The sequence below is a fragment of the Dama dama genome, chromosome 21 (genome assembly GCF_033118175.1).
Source record: "Dama dama isolate Ldn47 chromosome 21, ASM3311817v1, whole genome shotgun sequence".
In the NCBI taxonomy this organism is placed as follows: Eukaryota; Metazoa; Chordata; class Mammalia; order Artiodactyla; family Cervidae; genus Dama; species Dama dama.
The window spans coordinates 33,228,923-33,255,425 of NC_083701.1; the positions used below are offsets into that span (position 1 = coordinate 33,228,923).

Genomic DNA, 26,503 nt, shown 5'->3' on the forward strand with positions numbered 1-26,503 from the left:
CTCTCTCCCCACCTCTCTCCTTCCCTCCCAAGGAATAATTACAGGCTGCAGAGTCAAAAGCATTAGAACTGTTTACAAAACAGCTCATAAAGTTTAAAATAATGGAGGCGTGTGTGTTTGTGTAAAACACAATAATGTGTATGGCAGGGGGAAACAGTATACCCTTCTTTCTTCTGTCACTGGCCCGTGTCACCCTCCAGAATTTAAGACATGGAAGTGAGCAACGGAGTTCCTTTTCTTCTGGTTCCTCACACTTATTCATGATTAGTATTTATCTGATGACAGTTGATTGTTGAGGATCAAAATACAGACCCTCAGAAGTGTGGGGAGAGAGTGGCTGCTGGAACCAGCTGCTATCTAATTAATTTTAGGGCAGTTGAAATTCCCATACAGATGCTCCCTCATGACATTCAAGAGAAAGATGCTGTTTTTGTTTTTTTTAATGAGCCCTTTGCTATCTTTCAGAAGTCCTAAAGAACAGCATCCATCAGGTTAGTGTTCTAAAGTGAAAGGGGCATTTTTCCAACCCTTTCTGAAGTCTCCTCCTGTGCAGACTTACAAAGATTTTACAACGCTCCCCTCCAGATTTTATTTATTATTTTTTTAAGGTGAAAGAGTCACCTCCAGCCTCAGAGCCCATCAATCATTTTGCTTTGCAGGTTGAGATCTGCTGCGGCAAAGCCAAACCTCGGTGCTGGCGGCGCTGCACCGGGTCTGGACAGTAGTGAGGCTGGTGCTGACAGTCAGAGGAGGGCTCTGTCCCCTTCGGCACTGATGCTCCGGGGATGCGGGCTGGACTGAGGGACAAGCCCAGCCCGGAGGAAGCACCTCTTCCCCTGGTGATTGATGGAGGACAGTTAGGAGCTTTTCGGAGGCTGGGAAAGGTTGCCCTCCCAGCCACTTACTCTGAGGTCTTTGTCAGCAGAAAGAACTCTCCTGGGTAGTGAGTGACATCATGCAGATGACAAATGACAGCTTTGCGTTTCGTTCTGCTTGATGAGAACTCAATATCGCGTGCAGGTGAGTTAACGCTTCCCAGAGGCAAACACTCCAGGGCACTGAGGTTTCACGGGCATTGCTGGCTCTTCCTCATCAGTCGTTCATTTTCTTTGGGGATGTTTAAAGTATTAATGCTATTAAAACATAAGCAGGGATGATACCCAGGTCACTGTGTTTATGATTATGCAATGAAGATATTATTCAAGTCATATGTTAAGCAGTTCTGAATGTTGTTTCCTTCTGTTTCTTCCTTTTGGAGTACAGATTTTAAATTATATATGTATATATTATAATATACATTGTATATTATATTTACATATACATATTAATATAAATACTATAAAATATATAGTGAATAAATAATGTATATACACATATATATATATATATATTTATGTTGTTTCAAGAGACTGTTTCAGACCAAAAATCTGTATCAGAATCTCTGATTGACATTTCCTTTGTATTTTTTTCTCCGCATTCCAGGACCCCCTCTGCAGATGTCCTGAACATTTCTGACTACAGCAATTGATTCTTCAACTGAGATACCTAATTCCAGGTATTAGCTCTTGTCAGAAAGCTTTTACATCCAAGCTCTGTGCTGGAAATTCTATTTTGGCAATGAATTTTGAAATTGGGAAAGTTGGAATGAGAATAAAGGACAAAAGTGAATTTGCAAAATAATCAAGCGCTTAAAAAAAAAAACAAAAACCCTACGCTGGGAGGGTTTGCTGCTTCTGACTCACGGGCAGCCCTTTCTCTGCCAGTTTATGTGCCAGTTCTCACTGAGTTGTAGTCCTTTTTTTGCAACCGTGTTCAGGGTTTGGATTTCATTTTCGTCTCTCCCTCTCCCCTTTCTCTGACTGCCCAGACCTGCAGGAATCAGTAGACAGACATTTTCTCAGTTTTGCGACATTGGAGCAAGCACAATGAAGTATTCTTGCTGTACTCTGGTTTTGGCTGTCCTGGGCACGCAGCTGCTGGGGAGCCTCAGTTCCAGCATCAGGTCCCCAAGATTCAGAGGACGGATACAGCAGGAGCGAAAAAACATACGACCCAACATCATTCTTGTGCTCACCGATGATCAAGACGTGGAGCTGGGTGAGACACTGGCTTTTTCACTTGTTCGTCCCTTTTGCTCAAATGATTGACTGACCTCCTGATATACTTGCATTGATGGTAAAGCATCTGGTTTGTGTTTCGACATGACTTTCTTGGTCTTAAGTTTTTGAAGCAATGTCGGGGAGGGGTATGAGAATGGGGGTGGTGAGAGGAAACACAAAACTATAAAAGTCAAGGATTGGATTGTGCACCTTGGAAACTCTTGGTCAAGAGTGTTTTAAAATATTTGGGCAAAGTTGTTTCAAAGAACATGAGAGTATGACTGTAATTCCCTGCAGTGCGTATGAACAAAGGTAGATACACAAGGAACTTCCAATTGTCATTATTATTAAGGTAAATCCTTTATTCACGGCTTGTAATTTTTAGGAAATTAAAAGTTACAGCATGCTGCATATCTTCTTCTGTTGCAGATCACTGCTACCCACCTTAGACAGGATGCTTTTCAGAAGAATTCACTCACCTAGGTTAATTCTGGAGTGCTTGGAAAGCCTGCCAACATCCAGTGTTTCAGCTTAGCTTCTAAATCTTCTGGTTGGGTTTCTCACCCTTTCATCTTCTTTCATGGCCCAGCGCTATGGTCTTGCCTATAAGCTTAGGATCAAGTTCTTCTATGGTACATAAGACAGATGAAAAGTTTGCCCTTACAAGCTGTCACCAGCACTCCTTTCCATTCCTGAACCAAATTCCTTGCTCTCAAGCTATCACACTGAACTTGACCATCTCTAGTCTTGCACTTCATGCTGGCAGAATACCTTGGGCTTCTCTCCAGAGCTCCTCTGGCTAGGTTCCTTGAGGATTAAACCTCTGTAGGCTGGAAGTTGATCCACAGGGATGGGGACCTTGTTTTCCAGTTTGAAACCAAACTATGGAATCTCAACAAAGTTAACTCTTTGGATTCAGCTAGAAACAAAAGCACTGAAAGCCCCATGGAGGTAATAATTGTTGGAGGTGATTTGCAGTCTGTTGTCTCTCACTTAATTGTTTAAGGCAACATGTCAAAATGAAAAATCTTGGAGGTGTGACTTTAGTGTGTATGTGGCTGGTGGTTTAAGTTTTCATTCACCTATAGCACAAGTAAAGTGAAGACATTTGAATTCTCCTTCCTTAACATCTCTCATACCCATCCCTTTCACTGAAGCCATTCTCTGCTCTCCTAGTTTTTCCTAACTGGTTGATCTCCTGACGGTACCTGTCCCTTCTAGTCTTGGCCCCTCTTGCTTATTCTTCATTTCATGCAAGTATCTGATTGGGTCTCTGCTGCTAAAACCCTCCAAGATATTCCTTGCCAAGAGGATTAAACCCCTCCTGTCTCCAGGCTGATGAGCTGTGGGCATCTGCCCCCTACCTATCTCACTAAGACTATTTTCCTTTCCCCCAATTTTGCTCTGTGCTTCATGGAAACAACTAGTTGTTTGAAACTGTCTCGTGGTTTCGTCTCCCTCACCTATATTTCATGCCTTTACACATCTCATCCCCTCTGCTCTTTCCACCTTTCTCCACCTAGAGAAACCCTACCTATTTTTCATGACCCAGTTCAGTGCCTTGCCCTCAGGGATCCTCCTTCACCAAAACCATCCTGTCCTCCAGCATGGTAGATGGAATTTTGTACCACCTTGGACCTGCCTCCAGCAGGACCCTTAATCCACCATGTGCTTCCATACCTGTCTCTTCCACTTGATTGAGAGCAACTAGAGGATAGGGTGTGTGTGTGTGTGTGTGTGTGTGTGTGTGTGTGTGTGTGTATGTTAATCACTCAGTCGTGTCTGACTCTTTGTGACCCGTGGATTGTAGCCCACCAGCTTCCTCTATTCATGAAATTCTATAGACAAGAATACTGGAATGGGTTGCCACTCCTCCAGGGGATCTTCCCAACCCAGGGTTCAAACTCACATATTCTACCACTTCCTGCATTGGCAGGAGGATTCTTTATTACTGAACCACCAGAGAAGCCAAATATTTATTAAACAATTACTAAATACTGTCTTCTAGTGGAAGCACATGAATATAATGGTGAAGAGTTGGTGTTACTTCTTTCTAACAAGGAAAGTTGTTACTTCTTTCCTTGATTTTCCTCCCAGACACCAGGCTCAGCATTCACTCATTTAATTTTCACAGTCAGTCTATGTAGTAGTTACGAATACTCTATTCAAATTATTCTTAAGACAAATGAGGCTTAGAAGATTTGCATAGGTTCTGATGAGCTAGGAAATGGTGAACCCAGGACCTGTATTAAGTCAGAATCTCCACAGCTACACATGTAACCATGATTCCTTCCATCAGTTCATCCTTCAACAAATATTTATTGAGCCCTTCCTAAAATAACCTGTAAATGTTATTTACATTATCCTAGGTTCTGAGATAATGACAAGATGGGTCTTATTATCCCATTGACAGAGCAAGTTGATGATGAACCAGAGTGAACAATGGGTAAAAAATTTAGAGAAGACCAACTGCCTTTCTCAGCAGAAAAATTATGTTCTGAGTGGTGGGTACAGTTTCATGGAGACTTTTGCCTGGCCAATTATAATGTCCTCATAATCTCTGAAATTTTCTGCTCTAGTCTTTAGTTAACTTTTGGGTTTTGGTATTGTTGTTTTTTTTAATCATCTTAACCATTTTCAAGTGTACAGTTTGTGTTAAGTACATTCACTTTTGAAAATTTCCAAAAACTCTTTTCATCCTATAAAATTAAAGCTCTATATCCATTAAACAGTAACTCCCTAGCTCCCAGCTCTTGGCATTTGCTACTCTATTTTCTGTCTCTATGAATTTGACTGCTCTGAGTATTTCATATATGTAGAATCATACAGTTTCATACAGTACTTGTTTTTTTGTGACTGGCTTATTTCACTCCAATATTCTTGCCTGGAAAATCCCATGGACAGAGGAAGCTGGTAGGCTACAGTCCATGGGGTTGCAAGGAGTCGGACACAACTGAGTGACTTCACTTTCACTTTATTTCACTTAGCATAAAGTCCTTGTTCACTGTTTACCTATGTTATAGCATGTCTCAGAATTTCCTTCCTTTTGAAGGTTAAATAATATTCCATTATATGTATATCGACCCTTTGTTTATCCATTTATCTCTTGTTAGACATTAGTGTTGCTTCTGCTTTTCTTTTATTGTGAATAACGCTACAATGAACATAGGTATATAAATATCTCTTTGAGACTCTGCTTTCAATTCTTTGGGGTATATACCCAGAAATAGAATTACTGGATCATTAGATAATTCTATTTTTAATTTTTTGAGGAACCACAGTACTGTTTTCATAGCAACTGCACCATTATCCATTCCCACCAGCAGTGCATAAGGGTTCCAGTTTCTCCACATTCTTGCCAACATTTGTTATTTGCTGAATTTTTTATAATAACCATCTTAATGGGTGTGAGATAGTCTCTCATTGTGGTTTTGATATGGTTTGATTTGTTTTGGTTTTTTGCTTACATGTGATTTTGTTTGCCAAATATTGAACAAACCTTCACCTAAAAAAGCAAAATTTTTGTGCCTGTAATTCTGCAAGCATTTTGGCTTCTGTGCCTTCAGAAGGATATCCAACTTAGAAAAGGCTTAGGAAAACAATTCCAAAATTTGTAATCAAATACTTTTCCTTTTGAGAAATTAAAAATGAAACAATTCTATCTTTTTGTCTGAAAAGACAAGACTAAGAAGGATGGTAATCCAAGTTTATGAAATCAAGCTGGGACGAAAAGCTCTTACTCAGTAGGAATGGGGGACACTCCCTTAACTTTGGGGACAAATAAAATAAACTAGTACTTTGTGAAGGGGGTGAGGCACAGAAGGAATTTATTAATAAAAGTGCTAGCCCCTGATATGTGAATAACACTTTATCTTTTCCTAAGAACATTTATTCTCATTATTGCATTTTATTGTCATTCTATCCAAGTTGGGTGGGTAGTTCAAAGATCATTATCCCAGAAGAAAACGTAGTCCGTGGAAGGATTAAGTAATTTAACCAATGGTCCCCATGCTTCTGGATTTGTTTTTTCCACTACTTGGGAAGTGGTTTTCAGGTTATGCCTCTATCTGTAAATAGTTCAGGCTTTTAGGCAAAGCTAATGGGTGGAAGATTTATATCTTTTAAAAAAAAACTGAAGTATAGTTGATTTACAGTGTTCTGTTCATTTCAGACATACAGCAAAGTGAGTTGTACATACAAAAATATCTATTTTTTTTCAGACTCTTTTCCCTTATAGGTTATTACGAAATGTCCAGTATAGTTCCCTATGCTATACAGTAGGTTCTTGTTGATTATCTATTTTATATATACTAGTATGTGTATGTCAATCCCAAACACCTAATTTGTCCCTCCCCCAGCTTTCCGCTTTGATAACCATAAGTTTGTTTTCTATGTCTGTGAGTTTTGTGTATAAGTTCATGTGTATCATTTTTTTTTAGGTTCCACATATAAGCTATATCATATATTAGTCTTTGTCTGGTTTATATCACTTAGGATGACAATCTCTAGATCCATCCATTTTGCTGCAAATGGCATTATTTCATTCTTTTCTATGGCTGAGTGACATTCCATCATATATATACATGGGGTCTATCTCTTTAAACATTTAAACCCTATCTCTTTGAACATTCATCTGTCAATGGACATTTAGGTTCCTTCCTCCATATCTTGGCTACGGTAAATAGTGCTGCTATGGATATTGGAGTGCATGTATCTTTTCGAATTGTGGTTTTAGTTTTTAAGCTAAAAAAACACAAATGGACATGATTAAAAGAGTTTGGGATGATGGCTATCATCCAGGAAAGGAATGGTAACCAAGAACATCAGCAGTATCCACGTTTTATTATGAAATTTTAAAAACAGATCTGAAAAAAATAAAAATATATCTCAAGCAACTATGAGCAAATATTGTTTTAAAAAAGCTAAAAGACACATTATTTATTCTATTTTTCCCTCACTTGAAATATTTTACAAGTCAAAAAGAAGAAAATCAAAAATGCTTGTGGGACTCCCCTAAGTTTCTGAGACTAGAGTCAAAGAAATTAAGCTCTAAGCCTTTCCCAAATGAGACTTCTCTGGCAGTTCAGTGGTTAAGACTTTCACCTTCCAATGCAGGGGAGCAGGGGATGCAATTTCAATCCCTAGTCAAGGAGCTAAGATAGATTTCCACACGCCTCATGGCCAAAAGACCAAAACATAGAACAGAAGCAATGCTGTAACAAATTCAATGAAGACTTCAAAAAATGGTCCAGATCAAAAAAAAAAAAAAAAAAAAAATCGAATAAATCTTTCCCCAGTGGTGCCTGGTTATCACTCTGAAAAGCAAAATAGTGAGCTGATTAGACCATTGATCTCATTCAACATGGCATTTCTTAAATTCTTAGGAAATTGGGCTGGTGCTAACATCTTAGGAAGGCTGACTTATGATCTACTTATATCATAAGTAAAATTAAGAAATCTTAAATACATGGAAACACTTTGTCTAAAGCAGAGGTCACAAATGGGATCTACAGTCCAGAGCTATTCCACAGATGTGTTTTGCTTGACCAGCATACTTATCAAAATCAAGGCAGCATTAAAAAAATCAAGTGATTTTTACATAATTTGGAGGGGGGGGGGGGAGGGAAATCCAGATCCTGACTTGTCTTGAAAAGTCATTGAAAACCTTACATTCCCTTGAGGCAGCCATGGGAAGGGCTTTTCTTAATAACTTTATATTCCCATGAGGCAGCCTTCAGTTAAATGTTTAAAGGGGGAGTTCCCTGGTCATCCAGTGGTTAAAGAATCTGCCCACCAGTACAGGGGACATGGATTCAATCCCTGGTCCAGGAAGATCCCATGTGCCAAGGGGCAACTAAGCCCACATGCCTAGAGCCCATGCTCTGCCACAAGAGAAGCCACTGCAGTGAATCGCAACACAGAGTTGCCCCCAGTCGGGGAAAGGATGTGGAGAAGGGATGGTTATGGAGTTTGGAATTGACATGTACACACTGCTATATTTGGAGTGGATAGCCAACAAGGATCTACTGTATATAGCACATGGAACTCTGCTCAATGCTATATGGCAGCCTCGATGGGAGGGGAGTTTGGAAGAGAATGGATTTATGTTTATGTATGGCTGAGTCCCTTCACTGTTGACCTGAAACTATCACAATATTGTTTGTTAATCGGCTATACCCAATACAAAATAAAAAGTTTAAAAAAGAGAAAGAGTAGCCCCCGTTCAGCCCAACTAGAGAAAGCCTGTGCACAGCAATGAAGACCCAGCACAGCTGAAATTTTTAAAAAATAATGCTTGAAGAGGAGTCAAATCTGCCCCTTTGGGTGGGACCTATCCTCCCCAGGCCCTCGGGATCCCCACCACTCCCCACTGCTCCCCGACACCTGGACCAAGGAGCACCTGTCTTTGCCATCATGTCCACACTGCTGTTTTTTATCGTCAGGGGAAAATTCTGTATAGCCACATCTCTATCAAGGGTAGAAAACTGGAAAGACAAAAGCGTTGTGATTTTTCTTATACTTGGCTGGCTTCACTTGCCTGCCTTCTCTGTCTAGCCCTGTAGGCATTTTTACTTCCATTCCCCTAAAAAACTAGTCTCCACTTTTAATGGCCTTTAGCTCTTTAGGGGAAAAAATAATGAGTCCTAGTGACCTGGAAACATTCCAGACAGATTTATTATCTGCTTCTTTGTCCCTTCTTTCCCCAACTTGTTTTCCCTCCCCAACTTATTTTTAGCTGAAACATCTGGTTTTTTGTGGGGGTTTTTCCCTGTCAATTCCATAGTTTTGGTAAAAAAAAAAACAAAAAAAAGGTATACTGTTTGATCATATTATTTTTTTTCTAATGCTTTCAGAATTCGAATTTTCAATAGACCAATAAAGCCATTTTTAGTATGAGAAATATCACTGTTTAAATTTCCATACTTAATTGTTGGCATAAGAAATTATCAGGATGAGCTTAGTACAGGCCATTTATATATTTCAAGCATTGACTCTACCCCATCATAAAACAATGGCATCTAGAAACAACCTTATATGTTTGATAAGAGCTGTGTTTGCTGGTCATTATCACTCATCAAACCATGAACAGTTGTAATTCACACAGAGGTGTGTCTCCTATGAAGCCAGGTGTGTATGAATACCACATAGCTGGGACTTCCTTAATGAATGATGATGACAAAATTTATTATCAAATTTCTAGTTTTGTGAGTTTTTCTGGACATGATGAACAGCCTCAATGAAAAGTTTAATATTTGATTACAAAATATTGAAATATTTCAAATATCAAATGCTAAGATATTTGAATCAGGAAAGGCAAATCTTTGGTATAAAGTTTAACATGGATGTAAAGTAATTCAAGTTCACTGTGCGATTTTGGTAGTCGTCTGGATGAGTGGGACATTTTCTCCCCTCTGACCTTTTACATGCATGCTATTTGAGAATAAATGACTTGAAGCCTGTAGAACAATTGAAATTCCTGGCTATGACTCTGTCAGGCCCCAATAACCCAGCACACACCACCTTCAAAGGACTGTTCCTAGAGCCTTGATTTTTTAACCCCATCAGAATTGTGAAGCTGGCAGACCTTGCAGGATTCCCAGAGAGTGCCGCTTCTCCTCTGTCAGTCACTGCTGACCCAGCAGCATCCTAGTCCACAGCTGATCACTGTCAAAGCACCCCCACCCCTGCAGGAGGGATGGCAGACATCCCTAGTCCCAACCTAGAACTCTGGCACTGGGGCAGCTTTTCTTGGCAACCTCGAGACTCAGCTGTGGCCCGGACCTTCCCTGTCCTCAAGCCAGCCCAGTCAGCAGTGTCCCCATGCCAACTACTGGACTTCATTATGGTCACTTCATGGCATCCCTGTCAGGCTTCCACCTCAAAGGACCGTTTTAAATGATAATGAAGCCAGGCTTCTCACTTAAGAGAGGCTTGGGGAACAGTGCATGATGGGTAGACAGGAACTGATGTCTTTAAACCAGCTTTAATATTTTAAGTCTTGAAGCATAGACAAAGTAAACTTCTATCTTAATCCATCAGGACTGCTATAACCAAATACCATACTGCTATAACCAAATACTGGGTGACTTAGTGGCTTATAAACAACAGACATTTATTTCTCGTGGTTCTGGAAGCTGAAAAGTCCACGATCGAGACTCCAGCAGATTCTGAGTCTGGTGGGAATCTGCTTCCTGGTTCATAGATGCTGTGTTTTCACTGTGTCCTCACATGGCAGAAGAGACAGGAAGCTCTTTGGGGTCTCTTTTATGAGGGCGCTAAACCCATTCATGAGGGCTCCACCCTCATGACCTAATCACCTGCCAAAGCCCCACCTTCTAACACCATAAACTAGCACATTAGGTTTCAACGTATACGTTTTGAAGGAACACAAACATGCAGTTTATGGCTACCTCTGTATGCTTACCTTAGCTTTGGAGTTCAGATGTGGTGACAGAGAGGGAGATGGGAAAGGCAAGAGTAACTGAAACATCTTGGGGCCAAGATGGTCACACAGTAAATCACAGCTCATGCCATTTGCTCAACAGCCCTGCCAACAGGTCTGGGGAGCTATTATTAGTTCTATTTTACAGCTGAGAAACACAAATCCAAAGAGGTAAATGATTTCTTCAAGCACATCTGTGACCAAAACTCAGATGTTTCCCCTCAAGTTCAAGTCCAGGACTCTTTCTCATCTTCATCCTCCTAAGTCCTGCTTTGGCAATCTTGTGGTGAATCTTCAGCCTTAAAGTTTCATAACATTCCCATGAAATAATTGCTCTGATAACTAAGAATCAGCACAATCTGCGTTTTAGGCACCAAAGTCCTGAAACTCAGAGAGGTGAAGAGCTCTGGCTTAAAACAAAACCGAGTCCTTCCAGCTATAGGACAAAACATGGTCCCACCCATCAAGCTGGAAATGCATAATTATTAGTTGCATGGATACAGAATCATTTTGGGTAGTTTCCCAATGAAAAATCAGTGGTGCAGTCACAGTGGCCATAGGTGCAGGACCAGGCAGTGTTGTTGGCTGACATGAATCACTACACAGCCATAGAAGAGAAGGGGCTTTATACTTACCTTGCTGGAGCACTCTGACTCAGCAGAGGGAGGAGGTATGATTCCTACACTCCATCATCTGTGTCCACCCAGGGACTCCAAGATCAGAGGCAGCATTTAACACCAGTGTGACATTCAGCTTCTAAGGACAGACACATCTGCAGCCCACGCCCCCTCTCCCACCCAGACCCAAGCTACTGAAATCACTTCAGTCCATAAGAAGGCAGGAGACAGGCTTTAGTGTCTGTTAGTATCTCCCCTAAGAGGCTAGATGAAGCAAAATACTTATGTGCTAAGTTGCCCTCAGCTGTGTCTGATTCTTTGTGATCCCATGGACTGTAGCCTGCCAGGCTCCTCTGTCCATGGGGATTCTCCAGGCAAGAATACTGGAGTGGGTTGCCATGCCCTCCTCCAGGGGATCTTCCTGACCCAGGGATCAAACCTGTGTCTCTTATGCCTCTTGTATTGGCAAGCGGGTTCTTTACCACTGACACCACCTGGGAAGCAAAATATGAGACTACGGTAAATGAGATATACCCTTACTATGAGCAGACATCATTTCTGTTTCTCAGTCTTCAGAAGTCAGTGTCACAGCCAGTAGTCAGCCTAGATGGAGCTTAAGAGCATGATCTCTGAACAGACAGCCTGCATTTGTATCTGGGCTCTGCTGATTAGGGTCTGTGCAGTCCTAGGCATGTTGCTCAACCCTTCTGTACCTCAATTTATCATCCCTGATGTGGGAATAATAAATAATAACACCCACTGTGGAAAGTTATTGTCAGGATTAAGTGATTTGCTACATATGAAACACTTAGAAATGGGAGCAAGTATAAAATCCACTTGGGCTTCCCAGATGGCGCTAGTGCTAAAGAACCCACCTGCCAATGCTGGAGACATGAGACGTGGGTTCAGTCCCTGAGTCAGGAAGATCCCCTGGAGGAGGAAATGGCAACCTACTCCAGTATTCTTGCCTGGAGAATTCCATGGACAGAAGAGCCTAGCGGGCTACAGTTCACAGGGTTGCACAGAGTCAGACATAACTGAAATGACTTAGCACACACACAGTCATAAAATCCATGAGAATAAATATGAAATCAGTGTTTTCTCTTCCAGGCTGCCTATCTTACAGCTTTGGAAGTGGTCTAAACCACTTAGATCACTTAAAGAGAGGCACCCACTAAAGTCTCTTCCAGCTCAAAACTTCCCTGGTTCTGTGTCAGGCTTCAGGTATATCTCCAGGAGTGGACCGTGGGCAGGCAGCACTGATGTCATCAGGGAGCTTGTTAGAAATGCAAATTTTTCTATAACATAACATGCTCTCCAGGTGATTTTTAACGTTGGAGTAGCATTGTCTCAGAAAACTCTTTACTGAGAAACTTCAAGCTAGATGCTCACATTCAGTCAGGAGCCCCACCCGTGGGGCTCTTACCACTGTACTTGCAGAGACCAATGGAGAAGGAAATGGCAACCCACTCCAGTATTCTTGCCTGGAGAAAGAATCCCAGGGACGGAGGAGCCTGGTGGGCTGCCGTCTATGGGGTCGCACGGTCAGACACGACTGAAGCGACTTAGCAAAGACCAAACATCTTCATTGTTCACTTAGACTGACAAGTCAGTTGAAAGCAGAGGGTTTAGAGGGATTTTTTTAGTTCTTCAACACAACCAGCTCAGTCATTTAAGAAAAGGATGATATTTATTTATTTTTAAAAGATTTTTTGATGTGGACCATTTTTGAAGTATTTGTTGAATTTGTTACAATATTGCTTCTCTTTAATGCTTCAGTTTGTCGGCCGAGAGACGTGAAATCTTAGCTCCCTGACTAGGAATCAAACCTGCCCCCTCTGCGTTGAAAGGCAAAGTCTTAACCACTGGACCACCAGGGAAGTCCCAAGAGTGATATTTAGAGTGAGAGGACAGTCCTGGCTGGGGCAATTCCAGGAGTGATGCATGGAACTGACCCTGGTGACACAGATGATAAAGAATATGCCTGCAATGCAGGAGACCTGGGTTCAAAGTGGGCATGGCAACCCACTCTGGTATTCTTTCCCGGAAAATTCCATGGGCAGAGGAGCCTGGTAGGCTACAGTCCATGGGGTCACAAAGAGTCACAGCTGAGTGACTAACACTTTCACTTCTTTCTGTATGGGGCTGAGTTTTCACCTTTAATTTTCATATCATATGATCTTAGATCAGATTTCCACCTCCCATCCAGTGTTGTGGTCCAAATGAGTTTGTAAATTGGAGGTTGCTGCTTTGTGATGCAACCTTGGAGGACAGCCTCCAGTTGCTTTAAAAAAAAAAAAAAAAATTTGAGTCTAGCTAAGCTCATGAGGAAACTCTGAGAAGTCATTCTCTGACATGAAGAGACCATTAGGCAATAAAAATTGGTCAATAGTGTTTGCTAAGTTTTCTCAAAATTCAAGCTGTTACCATAAGTAATCACTGCAGATTTCTAAAGAGGAGAAAAGAATAAGTGAATGGACTTTAACATTGACCTCGAAATCTCTCCCCACTCCTGTGTTTCATTGCATGTATTTATTCCAGGCTCTATCCCTTTTATGATCAACTAACATAAATATAAAACACAACATTTTTAATGTGCACTTCTTTGATCTTCTGTAGGGCATAGTTCTTGTCAAGTTACTTCTTGAGCAACAGTGAAGCCATTACTTATCCAGTTTTCTTCCCAAGCTGAAAAGTGTTAGTCAACACACAGCCTTCTGATACATCGCAGCATCTCTTGAGTCTTCTATTTTTTTAAATAAGTATCTTTTTAAAATTATTATTTTTTTTTTTGGCTCTGTGCGGGCTTTCTCTAGTTGCAGAGAGTGGGGGCTACTCTAGATGCAGGTGCACTGGCCTCTCGTTACAGTGGCTTCCCTTGTTGCAGCACATGGGCTTTGTGGTGAGGGGCTTCAGTAGTTGTTGTACGTGGGCTTAGTTGCCCTGTGGCATAAGGGCTCTTTCCGGACCAGGGATAAAACTGGTGTCTACCCTGCGTTCTTACCACTGGACCACCAGGGAAGCTCTTAGGTCGGCTTCTTAAGAGTCATTCTATTGTAGAGGCACAAGGCCATTCAAGTTCTTATCAGCCCACGACCTGGGGGTTTCAGCAACCTCTTGGCCATACCTTTGATGGACCAGCCTGTTTTCTTGGCAGTGTACATACCTCCATTGTCATAGCAACGCCTCTCAAAGACTTTTATCATAACATGTCCTTCGTGCCTTTGACAAAGATCTTACTCTGCCATCATTTTGTCTGTTCTGTCAAAGCCGAATGTCTCTCCTCAGCCGCCAAGCTATTTGCTACTCTGCCACCCATTACATCAAGAGTAAGTCTTCATTTTCATTTTCATTCCAGAAGACTCATGTGCCATTTTCATCACTCCACTTACCTCATCCCACCTTCAGTGCCCCGCACATACCACTGCACATGTCCCTGATGATGCACTTTGCTCATCCCGAGTTCTTCCTCCTTTCCTTCCAGTCGTCCCCATCCACTGTGGCAGAATTCTTGCTAAATATTGCCTCCTGTCGCCACTGTCCTTATATGCCCTGCTACTGCTGTATCCACACTACCTTGCTTTGCAAATATCTCCAAGCAATCTTCATATATAAGTTCTTGTTAGATAGTTTACTAGTGAAGATTGGAGGCAGCAGAGAACTTCCCATTGCTTTTGTTAATGCTGTGTTTGCGGGACCAGTCCAGAGAGTTGAGGTCAGTAGAATGAATGCTCAGCATGAAGTGGGCGCTCACTACATGTTATTCATCGATGGCAAAAAAAAAATAAGTTGCTTGATCTTCTGAAGACAACCAGGGCAGAAAAAGCAGTTTGGAATCCTCCTCAGTGAGGCATACTGTAGAGAGCTCTAAGGAGACACAATTAGAAGCCGTCTTTCTGTTTTCATGTAAATGGTAAAAGCGCGTATGTGAAAAAATATGAGGCCGACTGTGGCTTTTTGGATGGCTGCACACTTCTCTTCTGCTCTGAATGCTTGCCTGGTTTGCATTACGATTTCCTTCCTTGTTGGAAAACGACATAGACTTTCTCCCTTTCTTTGGAAGAAGTAGGACCTGTTGGAAATGTGAGGCTCCAGGATTGAAATGCAATGGGCTTGGCTGTAGTGCTCTGTAGTGCATTTCTTGACAAGTCCTGAAAAGACTATTGAATTCTGGCCTGAGTTTTTTTTTTTTCCCTGCAGTATTTGGATGGGATTCAGCTGCCATGTTTGGTTGGATTGAGTAATCAAAAGAGGTTTCTTTTTTCTTTCTCGGCAATCTTATGTACAGTTTCATCCTTTAGAGTTCAAATGGAATATTTTACTACCAATACAAATACTTTTGAATGCAATAGAATCATAGCTCTTTCATAAGCAAACAATCCATCTTTTTAAATGACGTGGAAACAGGCAAAAACATAAACTGATCGTGTGATCCTGATAGAAAAACTGCCAGGTAAGTGGTAAGTTTACTAGGGGATACCAAGTTGCAATGGAGATTTTTTTTTTTTTTTCAGTTAAACACACATTTTGGATGAACTTTTACTTAACTGCAGAAATTTTTCCCTCTTTTGTTTGATATGATAAAAGTACTCTATCTTTCTTTTCTTCAGTGTTTGTAGCTGGTGTGAGTTTGGTGGGCTAGGAGTTTTGATGCTGTCTAATCAACTTCAAAGGGCTGCTGGCCTTTGAATCTACTCCATCTCTAAAATTCTAGCTTTAATGATCAGATGAGCCTGCAGTTTTTTCCTTTGTGATTAAAGAAGGGAGAAGCCGAAATGTGTTTATTATTCTGCAAAATACTTGAGATGATAGGATCCCCAGAGCTGCACTGTGTCCTGGAAATGAGAACTGGTCCAGTCGCAGACTCCTTCAAGCCAAGGGAGGGACATTAACAAGTCAGGGGAACAGAGGGACATGACGTCAGTGGGTGATTGTTCAGTGCTGTCTGCTAAGCAGTGCTGGCCTTGTGCCTTTCAGGGTCCCTGCAAGTCATGAACAAAACCAGAAAGATTATGGAGCGTGGGGGGGCCACCTTCACCAATGCCTTCGTGACCACGCCCATGTGCTGCCCTTCCCGCTCCTCCATGCTCACTGGCAAGTACGTGCACAACCACAACATCTACACCAACAACGAGAACTGCTCTTCCCCCTCCTGGCAGGCGGTGCACGAGCCTCGGACGTTTGCTGTCTATCTGAACAGCACCGGCTACAGAACAGGTAAAGGGAAACTTCCAGGCCTTCAATTCCATGAACTCTGGTAACGCATCTCAGAAAAATGCACTATGTGATGAAATCTGTGAACTTCCAATCAATCGGTCCCTCAATGGAAGGAATCTAGACTTGCCTCCCTCCGCATCCCTTACTTTTGTCTCTGATGAATGTCCCAGCCAGAGGTCCCTTAGAGAAACGTCAGGATGATCCTCAGTGGACACGTGAAGAAGTTGTCCCCATCAGCACGTGCATGTGTGTGTGCTCCATCACTAAGTCATGTTGTACTCTTTGCAATCCCATGGACTGTAGCCTGCCAGGGTCCTCTGTTCCATCAGAGCACCCAGCAATTGGAATTTTCCAGACAACCTGCAACAGAAGAGTTTCTATCCCATGAGCCTGCTTACCTCAACCTCCCAAATTTCCAGGTCCTGGTGCCAACTGAGCACATTCTTACATGCAGAACACCTATCCCAGGATCTGGGACACAATAGATTATCAAAATTATTTACTGAATTCATAAATAGCTGAAAGAAATAATCCAATGAGGTGTACCTTATTAATTCACCTATTTACTTACTCATAATTAATAGGATTCTGCTTTTCTTCAGCTTCATTGTGATTACTTTTAGATCTCAAATGTTCACCCTTATTTCCCAGGAAAGGAGGGCATCCCATAGTACACCTTTTATCACCGTTTAACCTACATAGATGAGGGGTGTTGTTAACTGGTGTCTTGCATATTAAGGACCTCCTTCCAGAGAGATCGTGAACATCATGTCAGTCGTTCTAAGAAATAAGCAAGGCACCTTCCTGTATGATTGACCCAAAGCCTTTATTCTCCAAGCATTTAAATGCTCTCATTAGGTTTTCTGAGCACTTCTTTTCTTTAATTTTTTTTTTTATAATTATTTTAGACTTAGCCACATGTGGCCAATAGCTACCATATTGTATTAGCACAGTTTCCACTATGTTTGGGGCAGTGGAACCATTTTAATAGAATTAGGAGTGGGAAAGACATAGTCTGAGCATTTTTTTAGGAAAGGAAACCCAGATATTGATTGAGGGCTGTAAAGGAAAATAATTTTTTCAGAACCAACTAGATTTATTCATAAGAATTCAGGGTGTCATCATTAAAAACTTGTTGGAAATGATTTTCAGGTCTGCAGATTCTCTCTTCTGAAGATTTAAAAGGAAAGGATTTTGGATAAAGGTATTCTCTCTCAAATCTCTTCTAAAAATGAAATTAATCTTTTCCGCTGGATTTAGGAACTAAGTGGCCATTGACTTCTGTGCAGAGCACCTTGTGGGCACTTAATACTTGTTATTTATGGATGACAACACTGACTGTGGAGATGATAACATTGTCATCCACAGACATCTCAAAGTCTCCACTCACATAAGGAACTCCTCCCATGAGCCTTAAAGGTGTCTGCTTATGCTTCGGAAAGAAACTAGGTTACTCGGAGAGCCTTATCCTGAGTGTTTTCCCACGTAAGTGGTTTAAATTTACAGCACCTTTCATCTGAGAGCTCTAAAGCAATTTGCAAATCTCTCCAACATCCCTGTAGGGTTTATAAACAGCGAATGTACTTGGCTTCATTTTATAACTGAGGTGAGGATTTCAAGTACCGTATGACCAGCTCATAAGCAAAATCAGAAATGGTCCCCTGTTGCCTGACTCCTGATTTTGACCACCAAATTGTGTTTTATTCATGGGAAGCATTGTGTGAAGTCAGTGCCTTTCAACTCTCATTGTCCTTATAATTGAATTCCTAGTAGCAGAGACAGAGATAGTTGGAACCTAGGGAGTTAGAACACTCATCATATCCAGACCAACATGGTTGGTGTCTGTCCTAGGAAACAGAGATGTGGGTGACAAAGAGAACCCTGCTGAGACAGAGCTGTTGACTAGGGCTTGCTAATACATTTCAGGGTCAAATCAAGAAAGGGAAGAATGAAAAGAAGTCTGGAGAGAGCATGAACACGGCTATAGTTGACAGTGTTTCATTGTGTACTCGAAATTTGCTAAGAGGATAGATCTTGGGTGTTCTTATCACAACAGAAAATAATGGAAACTACTGAACATGTAAAGGGATGAGTATGTTGATTGACTTAGCAATGGTTCTTGTTTCACAGTGTTTCTGTATAGTGGGCCCTTGGGTTATAAACCTTACAATTTTTGATTGTCAATTTTACTTCAGTAAAGCTGGGCCATCAGAAAGAAAGGGGAAAAATGCGAAATTGATATTTGGTGCTTGCTTCCTCTGTACCAGACATTTTAGCTGAGTTTGCTCACCTAACTCTTCCTGCAGCCTTGAGAGGATTTGCCCATATTGTCAGTGAAGAAACAGAAACTCAGGAGAGTTGGTCTGAGGTCACAAGCTAGTCCATGACAGACTGAATCTAGCACACCTGACTCCATCTTTCTTCTTCCCATTATCTTATTTCCTGACATATGTTTCTATCATGCCTCATTCCAAAGTGCCTGATAGAGACACATAAAACATAATAGGATACAGAGCAATAAGGACCCTGTCCAGTAGAAATGGAGGGTAAAACCAGCTCAAATCAAGGCAAAGGTTAATATACAAACCACAGACATGCCACAGAATTGTGGAGAAAGGCTGCATATTTGAAGTTAAACTTCCAGATGGCAAAAGCAAAAATGGAAACGCCATCCAGTACAAAGTTCATTGGGCCACCAAGAAAAAACAAATCTGTTGCTTCTAAGAAGTGGAGTGTATTCTGGTACTTGTTTAAATTATCCTATGCTGTATCCAACCTACAGTGGGTTACAAGAGCTTGAATAAACCTCAGAGATAATCTCGTTCAGTTCTCTTATTCTCAAATGGTAAAGAATCCGCCTGCAATGCAGGAGACCTGGGTTCCATCCCTGGGCTGGAAAGATTCCCTGGAGAAGGGAATGGCAACCCACTCTAGTATTTTGGCCTGGAGAATCCCATGGAAAAAGCAGCCAGGTTGGATACAGTCCATGGGATCACAAAGAATCATACAGAACTGAGCAACTAAGCATATACAGATAAACAAACTTAAATATTCCACATTTTTTTTTAATTTTACTTTTTGGCCACACTGCCCAAGAGGTAGGTGGGATCTTAGTTCCCTGACCAAGGGTCAAATCAGTGCCCCCTACATTGTAAGCACAAAGTGCTAACCACTGGACCACCAGGGAAGTCCCATCAGATGAACAAATTTAAACCCACAAGATAAGGGGACTTGCTGAAAATGACCCATCTGATGTTCTACTAGGAAGAGTGAGCAACAAGACCTTGGTCTTCAGGGCTCTTTCCAGTATGGTACCCTAGCCTTGAGGGTTAGGTCTAGGAGGAAACTGCAGACAATCAGCCTTTCCAGGGGACAACTAGAAATCCTGTGGTGCAGTCTGTTGGGCCTGCTTCAGTCAGTTCTCTTCTTCAGGAAGAGGAGATTTGCTTCTGGAAATTAACTCACATTCTGTAGCCAACCTTCTTCCCTGGGGTCTAGACACTTAGGTAATAATGGAATTTACAGTGAGTCATCCTACAAAGTAAAAGGAATTCTTTAAGGAAAACAGGACTTTCCAAATGCTTAAGACTTTTTCAAACAGTCTCCTAGGAATATAAAATGGATGATACGCACCCAGGAAAATAAATTTTGAGAGTGCCCACTAGTAAGTCGGAAAAGGTAAAAATTGGAAGGCTAGAACAGCAGTGATATGAGCTATATAACTTAAATTCATCTTTAATGGGAAAATATTGATATGTCTCAGACAATTAGGAAGTAAAGATGTCTCTGTGACAATAATTATCAATCCAACCAGGGACAGAGACTCATTTGAAAATCTACAAATAAACACATCGGGATGACAGACATCTCAGGAAGTTAAGAGAATTGGTGTGTCGGTTTTAAACCAGCATAATTATTTATGAACCACTAAACTAGTGGGGGGGGGGGAGCCAATATATAAAGATTTTATTGTTTTCCTAACAATAAATGCATCATTTAGAACATTTAGCTGAAAACATAGAAAAAATAATGATGGAAGCTGTATTATACATAAATATTCATCTAGCGAGAATCACAAAGCAGTAATCAGTTTTACGAAGAACAACTCAAAGAAGACAAACTACTGAGAGACTTATTTTGGAAGGTAACCAGAGTACGTGGATTTAAATGAATTGAATTGATCCAGTATTGTATTTACCATTGTATGACATTATTTTCTTTTTTCAGAACCAAGGCATATTTTTGGACTGACTATACCTAAATTTTTCTAACTTTACTCATGGAAAATATGACTTTACAACAGCTTAAATGTTTAAGAAAGGAAAATACAATAACATTTCTATTGCATTTTATGTTCTAAGTCAAGTGGTAACAATATTGAATTATCTATCATAAAAAGGAAAATTCTACCTGATTATCCACTCAAAATTTTTTAGTTTAAATTTCTTTTGCAAGTAGAGACATGAATGTAAAACCTGGCATAAATTTTAAAGTGACAGTAATAATCCATAATTGAGAGGTAGAATCAAGTATTAGGAGAAAAAGCCCTGAACCAAACGGTGAAGAACTGGAATCACGTCCTTACTCTGCCTTGAACTTATTTCGAGAACTTTTCCAGGCCAGTTTTCTAACCTATAGAATGCAGAGATAGGACTAGAGGGATTTCTTAGTTCTCTTTCCTATCCAAAATTATATTGTAATTTTATTATAATCACTGTAATCATACTGATTCCTTTAAAAATGGTAGCGCTCAAATTATAATCATAACACAGGATTTGTAAATTCACAGATGAATTAAATTTTAATCATACTAATTCTGCTTCATATCACTGGGGTGGAAGGGACAATATTTAATAGAGACCTGCAGTAAAATTGTTATGTAAAGAATAATTTTTGTAACAAAACACCACAGACAAATTAATCAATTTTTATGTGTCTTTTTACATTATAAAATTTATTTATGTTACTTATGAAGTGAAATGAAAGTCACTCAGTCCTGTCTGATTCTACACAGTCCCATAGACTGTAGCCCGCCAGGCTTCTCTGTCCATGGAATTCTCCAGGCAGGAATACTGGAACGGGTTGCCATTCCCTTCTCCAGGGGATCTTCCAGACCCAGAGGCAGATCCTGGGTTTTCTGCATTTCAGTCAGATTCTTTACAGCCTGAGCCACCAGGAAGGCCCCACGTTACTTATGGCAAGTATATTTTTTCTCTAACATGAGATGTTTTAAAATTTATTAATAGAGTTCACTAAAAGTAAAACAAATATTCTTATTTTTATGAATGATGGTATTATGGATTTTTGATAAGTGCCCAAAAACAAGATGTAGCCTACCATAGTATGCTATTAATTGAGTCACATTATGCTTAAAACTATAGTGGACTTTGATCCATGAAGAGACATAAAGTAAGATTCCTGTCTTTGCTAGACTTCCAGTCTAGTTGGGGAAACCAAACTCGTGTGTACGAGGTGACATAAGAGTAAATCATAATTTTAACTTGGTTCAAAATTATGTAAATTTATAGTTACTATTAGTGAAATCCTGCCACCCCAAATCTAATCATTGCAAGCAGTCAGAGCTCAATTAGTATATTATTTGTTATATTAAATAACATTTGACTTCTCTACAGCATCAGAAATCTTTTGTATATGTAGTTACTATTGCAAATCTAAAAATAAAAGCTTTTACCTCAAATAGTTCAAGGAAATTTTTCTAAGTGTTGTGTAACAGGTAGTTTTGGACAGAAGTAGTGTGGACTGAAGTCAACAGTCATTATGATCAGGACTTTCTGATCTTTCTCCCTGTCACCCAACCCCACCTTCCACCTTCTAAACAGCTGTGAAGGGAAGTGTTTAATGGCCCAGAGAAGAGAGGAGGGGTAGATGGTGTGCTAGTGACACATTCAGACAGTAGTTGAGTTGAATTGCCAAAGCTAAAGGATTGAAAAACTTCAAACTGCACGTAATATAATGGCAATATGGGCAAGAAAATGAAGTTCACCTTCAAGAGGGAGGAACAGATTTAGTGCATCTGGAGGAAAATAATTAGAATCCCAGATAATCAATTGCAGAGCACTGCCAGGAAGTGTTGTTGAAAGAGGCCAGGGATAATTATAAATGAGCCTCAGTGTTCGAAGGCGACACTAAAGGCTGAGTAACTCCACACTGACAACGCTGGGTACTGCCTCATGATGCACGAGGTCCCGTCTCCCTTGAAGCCAAGAGTGATGGGTGAGGACACATTTGGAATAGTGAGTACATTTTTTACACCCCATTAACACAAAGACACAGAAAACCTGGAGGGAGTTCTGAAGCGAATAACAGGGACTATTAAGAGACTTAAAGGAATTGTTTATAAGGGGAGGATTAAGGGAAAGGGAGATAGCCATGGCAATGGGTAGAAAACAGTCCTAAATAACCTAACGGGTAAAACAATGAGGAAAGGGCAGGAATGACTTGGCCTGGCTTCCTTGAGAGGGGGGAAAAAAAGAACAGAGAACAAAACTAAAAGTAGCAAGAAAAAAAAATCTAAAAAACTAATTAAGCAAGAAATTGTCAGCCAATTGGGAGAGGATTTGTTACTACAAAAATGAATCAGATTAGGGAAGAAAACTGTGTAACCTCTCCAGCGATGTTTTCAGATGCACAAGGGCAGAACTCTAGAACAGAATTTCCTTGCACTTCAGGAGGGTAAGTTATTTAAATCAGAACCCAGAGTTGAAAGGCTAATGATCATGGTGATGGTAATAATAATACTGGGACTACCCAGGTAGCTCAATGGTAAAGAATCTGCCTGCCAATGCAGGAGAACTGGATTCCATCCCTGAGTCAGGAGGATTCCCCTGGAGGAGGAAAGGGCAACCCACTCCAGTATTCTTGCCTGGGGAATTCCATGGACAGAGAAGCCTAGCCAGCTACAGTCCTGTAGCTGGGATCAAAAAGAGTTGGACACGACTTATCGACTAAACAACAAACAAAAATCATAATGTTGGGTTGGCCAAAAGTTTCATAAGATGTAGAAAAACCTGAACAAACTTTTTGGCCAACCTAGTACCAGCAGTGGCAGCACTTAATAAGCCCTCATTATGTGCCAGGTACTGTTTTCAGTGCTTTACATATGTATTAATTCATCTTCATCCTCACTGTATCCCTTCCACTATTATCATCATCATCTTCCTGGTTTTCCAAGAAGAGAATTAGAAGTAGAGAGAGGTTAAGTCACCTCTGGACATGTAATTAGAAAGTAACAGAGCCAGGATTTGAACCCAGGCAGCCTGGCCCCAGGCTTTATATTCCTAACCACTATGATCTTTTATAAAAAGAGGGAAAAGTAGGAAAAAAAACCCTGAGGATGAGGAGCAGGCCAGGGGAAAGAGCTGGGCTCTGGGTTATCAAGTGAAAGGCTTCTGGAAACAGTCCCATTCTGAAGTCATGCTGGTGGGGTGTGGCCTTGGTCTGCTGCCTGGGACTCTTAAGTCCCATTGCATTTTGTCAGAAAGCAAAATTATCTGTGGTTCAGTGTGAGAAGGTGGTTAGTCTCTGAAGATGAGAACATCTCATTAGAAGAATTCCTACAGCTCATAGGAAGTTCAGAGGGAAATCCTGAGTCACAGCTGATGTGAGACCTTCTGACACTTTGTTCCATGCCTGTCTGTCTGCTCAGGGGCCCTGGCAGAATCCTCAAGCTGTGGATGTTTGACTAAGGGACCATCTGATTGATTCAGTCATTTGCAGATTCAATGTATAAACATTCATTCAGCAAGTAAACAAACATTGCTGTGTTCCTCAGACTTGAGTCAACTCTTCAAAGAAAATAAATCCGAAGAGAAGTACCAACTTTTGCACCTCTGAAACTCTACTCTGGAAATATTTTGACCAAATTAGCTTTTTTGAAAAATCATAACTCAATTGAAAACACAAAATTTAACAAGTCCAGAACTTGTAGAGTTCCCAGAATATGTGGGGGTCCATGAACTCCAGTTCAAGAAACAAAATTAATGGAGCCCCTAGACTACATGCTAGGATGGGAGGAGAGTGCACACAGATGAAATTAAGGCAGTGTTTGTCTGAAAAAAACCTTACAGTATAAGAGATACTGGCTTCCCCAGTGGCTTAGCAGAAATAATCTGCCTGCATTGTGAGTTGGGAAGATCCCCTGGAGGCGGAAATGGCACCCCCCTGCAATATTCTTGCCTGGGAAATCCCATGGACAGAGCAGCCTGGTGAGCTACAATCCAGGGGGTCACAAAAGATTCAGACTTGACTTAGTGACTAAACAACAACATAAGGGAGATTAGGCTTATACATGAACATAACTGTTCCACAAGGAAGGATGAGACTGTGATATCAAGCCACAGAGATAAAATCCTGTGGAATTAGTGCAAAGACTGTGAGTGAAATGGCATCTGTTCTGGCCTGATTCATAGAGAGGGAGACCAAGAGAACAGCACGGGCAAAGAAGGAGAGGTGGAAACCAGAACACCTAGAGGCATCACAGAGATGTGCAAGATGGGGTTGGAAAGAGAGGGATCTTGTCCAGACAAAAGGAAGGCCTTGGATGGCAAGCGTTAAACACCGTGATTCTTCATCCAAGATTGCAAGAAGGAGGTATCACCTGAGCTGGTCTTCAGGAAGCTGATGGTGAGAGTGGAAAGACCCTGGAGCATGCATAAGAGAGATGGTCAAGAATCTGTGGGCCCCCAGGAGGGGTGTCAAGTCAGAGAAAGAGTGAGAGGTCCCAGAGCTCGACCCACTTAGAGCCTACAGGCAGCAGCTGCTGCATGGCAAGGTGAGCAAAGGGGTAGGTGAGGCAGGGAAAGTGCTGGGTGGCCATGCCTGGTGAGTGATGATGCCACTCTGAGAATTAAAGGCTTTCTAAAGAAGTACATATGCAAGGGAAAGTTATTCATTCCATTCTGGACGATTGCATTAGGAGCAAGAAAAACATTCAGATGGAGATATTCTACTGGTGGTTATATTTCAAAGATGAAATCAAGCTAAATAGAGATTCCGTAAAGACCCAGGAATGAAATATGTTGGATAAGTTTGAGATTCAGAAACATGTGCTTTAAGAGCAATACCAGTAAAGTGCCTGAATTCCAGGATCTGTTTTCATCATTCCGAGCCAGTCATCCAAGAACTTTCTTCATGTATGTAAGTAGAGGCATCTGTAATGAAGCCAGAAGGTGGGTTTGACAGGGAAGGCATCAGGTTGAGCAGTGGTGTTTTTGTGGCACGTATGTCAATACTTCTATTTTACTGTAATTCTATGAAAATTAGTCATCAAGGTTGTAACCCCATGTTGCTAGAATTTTTGATTATCAGTAATAAGCACACATTTGTAAAATATACACAGTGCAAACAAGATGACATGCATGTGACATAAAGGCGCTGACCACATCCCATAGAAACTGAGTTTACAAAGGTTCTTTGACTAGGAAAATATGTACTGTCCTGATAGCCAAAAACAAAGACAAGTTTTTCAATAATATTTTTGTAATTCACAACTTTCAAGCGATATGTCGGAAAACATACCCCAAAGACAACTTTCAGTACTCCACATCTCACACCAGCTACTTCTCTGATTACTATATAAACTTAACAAAAAAGATTCATTCTGCTTTTATCCTGGAAGGACCACAAAAAATACATGCATTCAAAGTATCATGAACCTGATGGTGATTTTATTAAACTATACTATATTTATATAAACTATCCATGTACCTAGGCACTATTCTTATTTATTCAAAAGGAAAATGTATGTGGGTCACTTTACCAAAGAATCAGAGTATTACGTGAATGTTACCTTGGCATCCACTGTTACCTAGGTTAACTTTTGTTTCACTGTCTTTTTTTCAAGACATAATTTCATGTCGATGCATTTAGTTATGACTGATCATTTCATATGAGAAAATAATCCTTCTTTCCCCCTTGCAGCCTTTTTTGGAAAATACCTCAACGAATATAATGGCAGCTACATCCCTCCTGGGTGGCGAGAATGGCTTGGATTAATCAAGAATTCTCGTTTCTATAATTACACTGTTTGTCGCAATGGCATCAAAGAAAAGCATGGATTTGATTATGCGAAGGTAATTTTCAGGCACTTTTACACTGCATCAATTTAC

At 40.8% G+C, this 26,503-nt stretch overlaps 1 protein-coding gene across 11 annotated transcripts in view; it reads left to right on the forward strand.

Moving 5' to 3' along the window:
• The window catches only part of SULF1 (sulfatase 1), a 183,328-nt gene that overhangs the window by 96,983 nt on the left and 59,842 nt on the right, over positions 1 to 26,503 (forward strand). For 5 of the 11 annotated variants that reach the window (XM_061123446.1, XM_061123452.1, XM_061123441.1 and 2 more), the window contains 4 exons: positions 1,483 to 1,555; positions 1,868 to 2,097; positions 16,137 to 16,376; positions 26,316 to 26,467. In XM_061123446.1, the coding sequence (XP_060979429.1) occupies positions 1,926 to 2,097; positions 16,137 to 16,376; positions 26,316 to 26,467 (564 nt within the window). In that variant the 5' untranslated portion in view covers positions 1,483 to 1,555; positions 1,868 to 1,925. Of the gene's footprint in view, positions 1 to 922; positions 1,021 to 1,482; positions 1,556 to 1,867; positions 2,098 to 16,136; positions 16,377 to 26,315; positions 26,468 to 26,503 lie in introns of all 11 variants that reach the window. The other 6 variants (XM_061123444.1, XM_061123447.1, XM_061123449.1 and 3 more) reach the window with 2 other exon arrangements.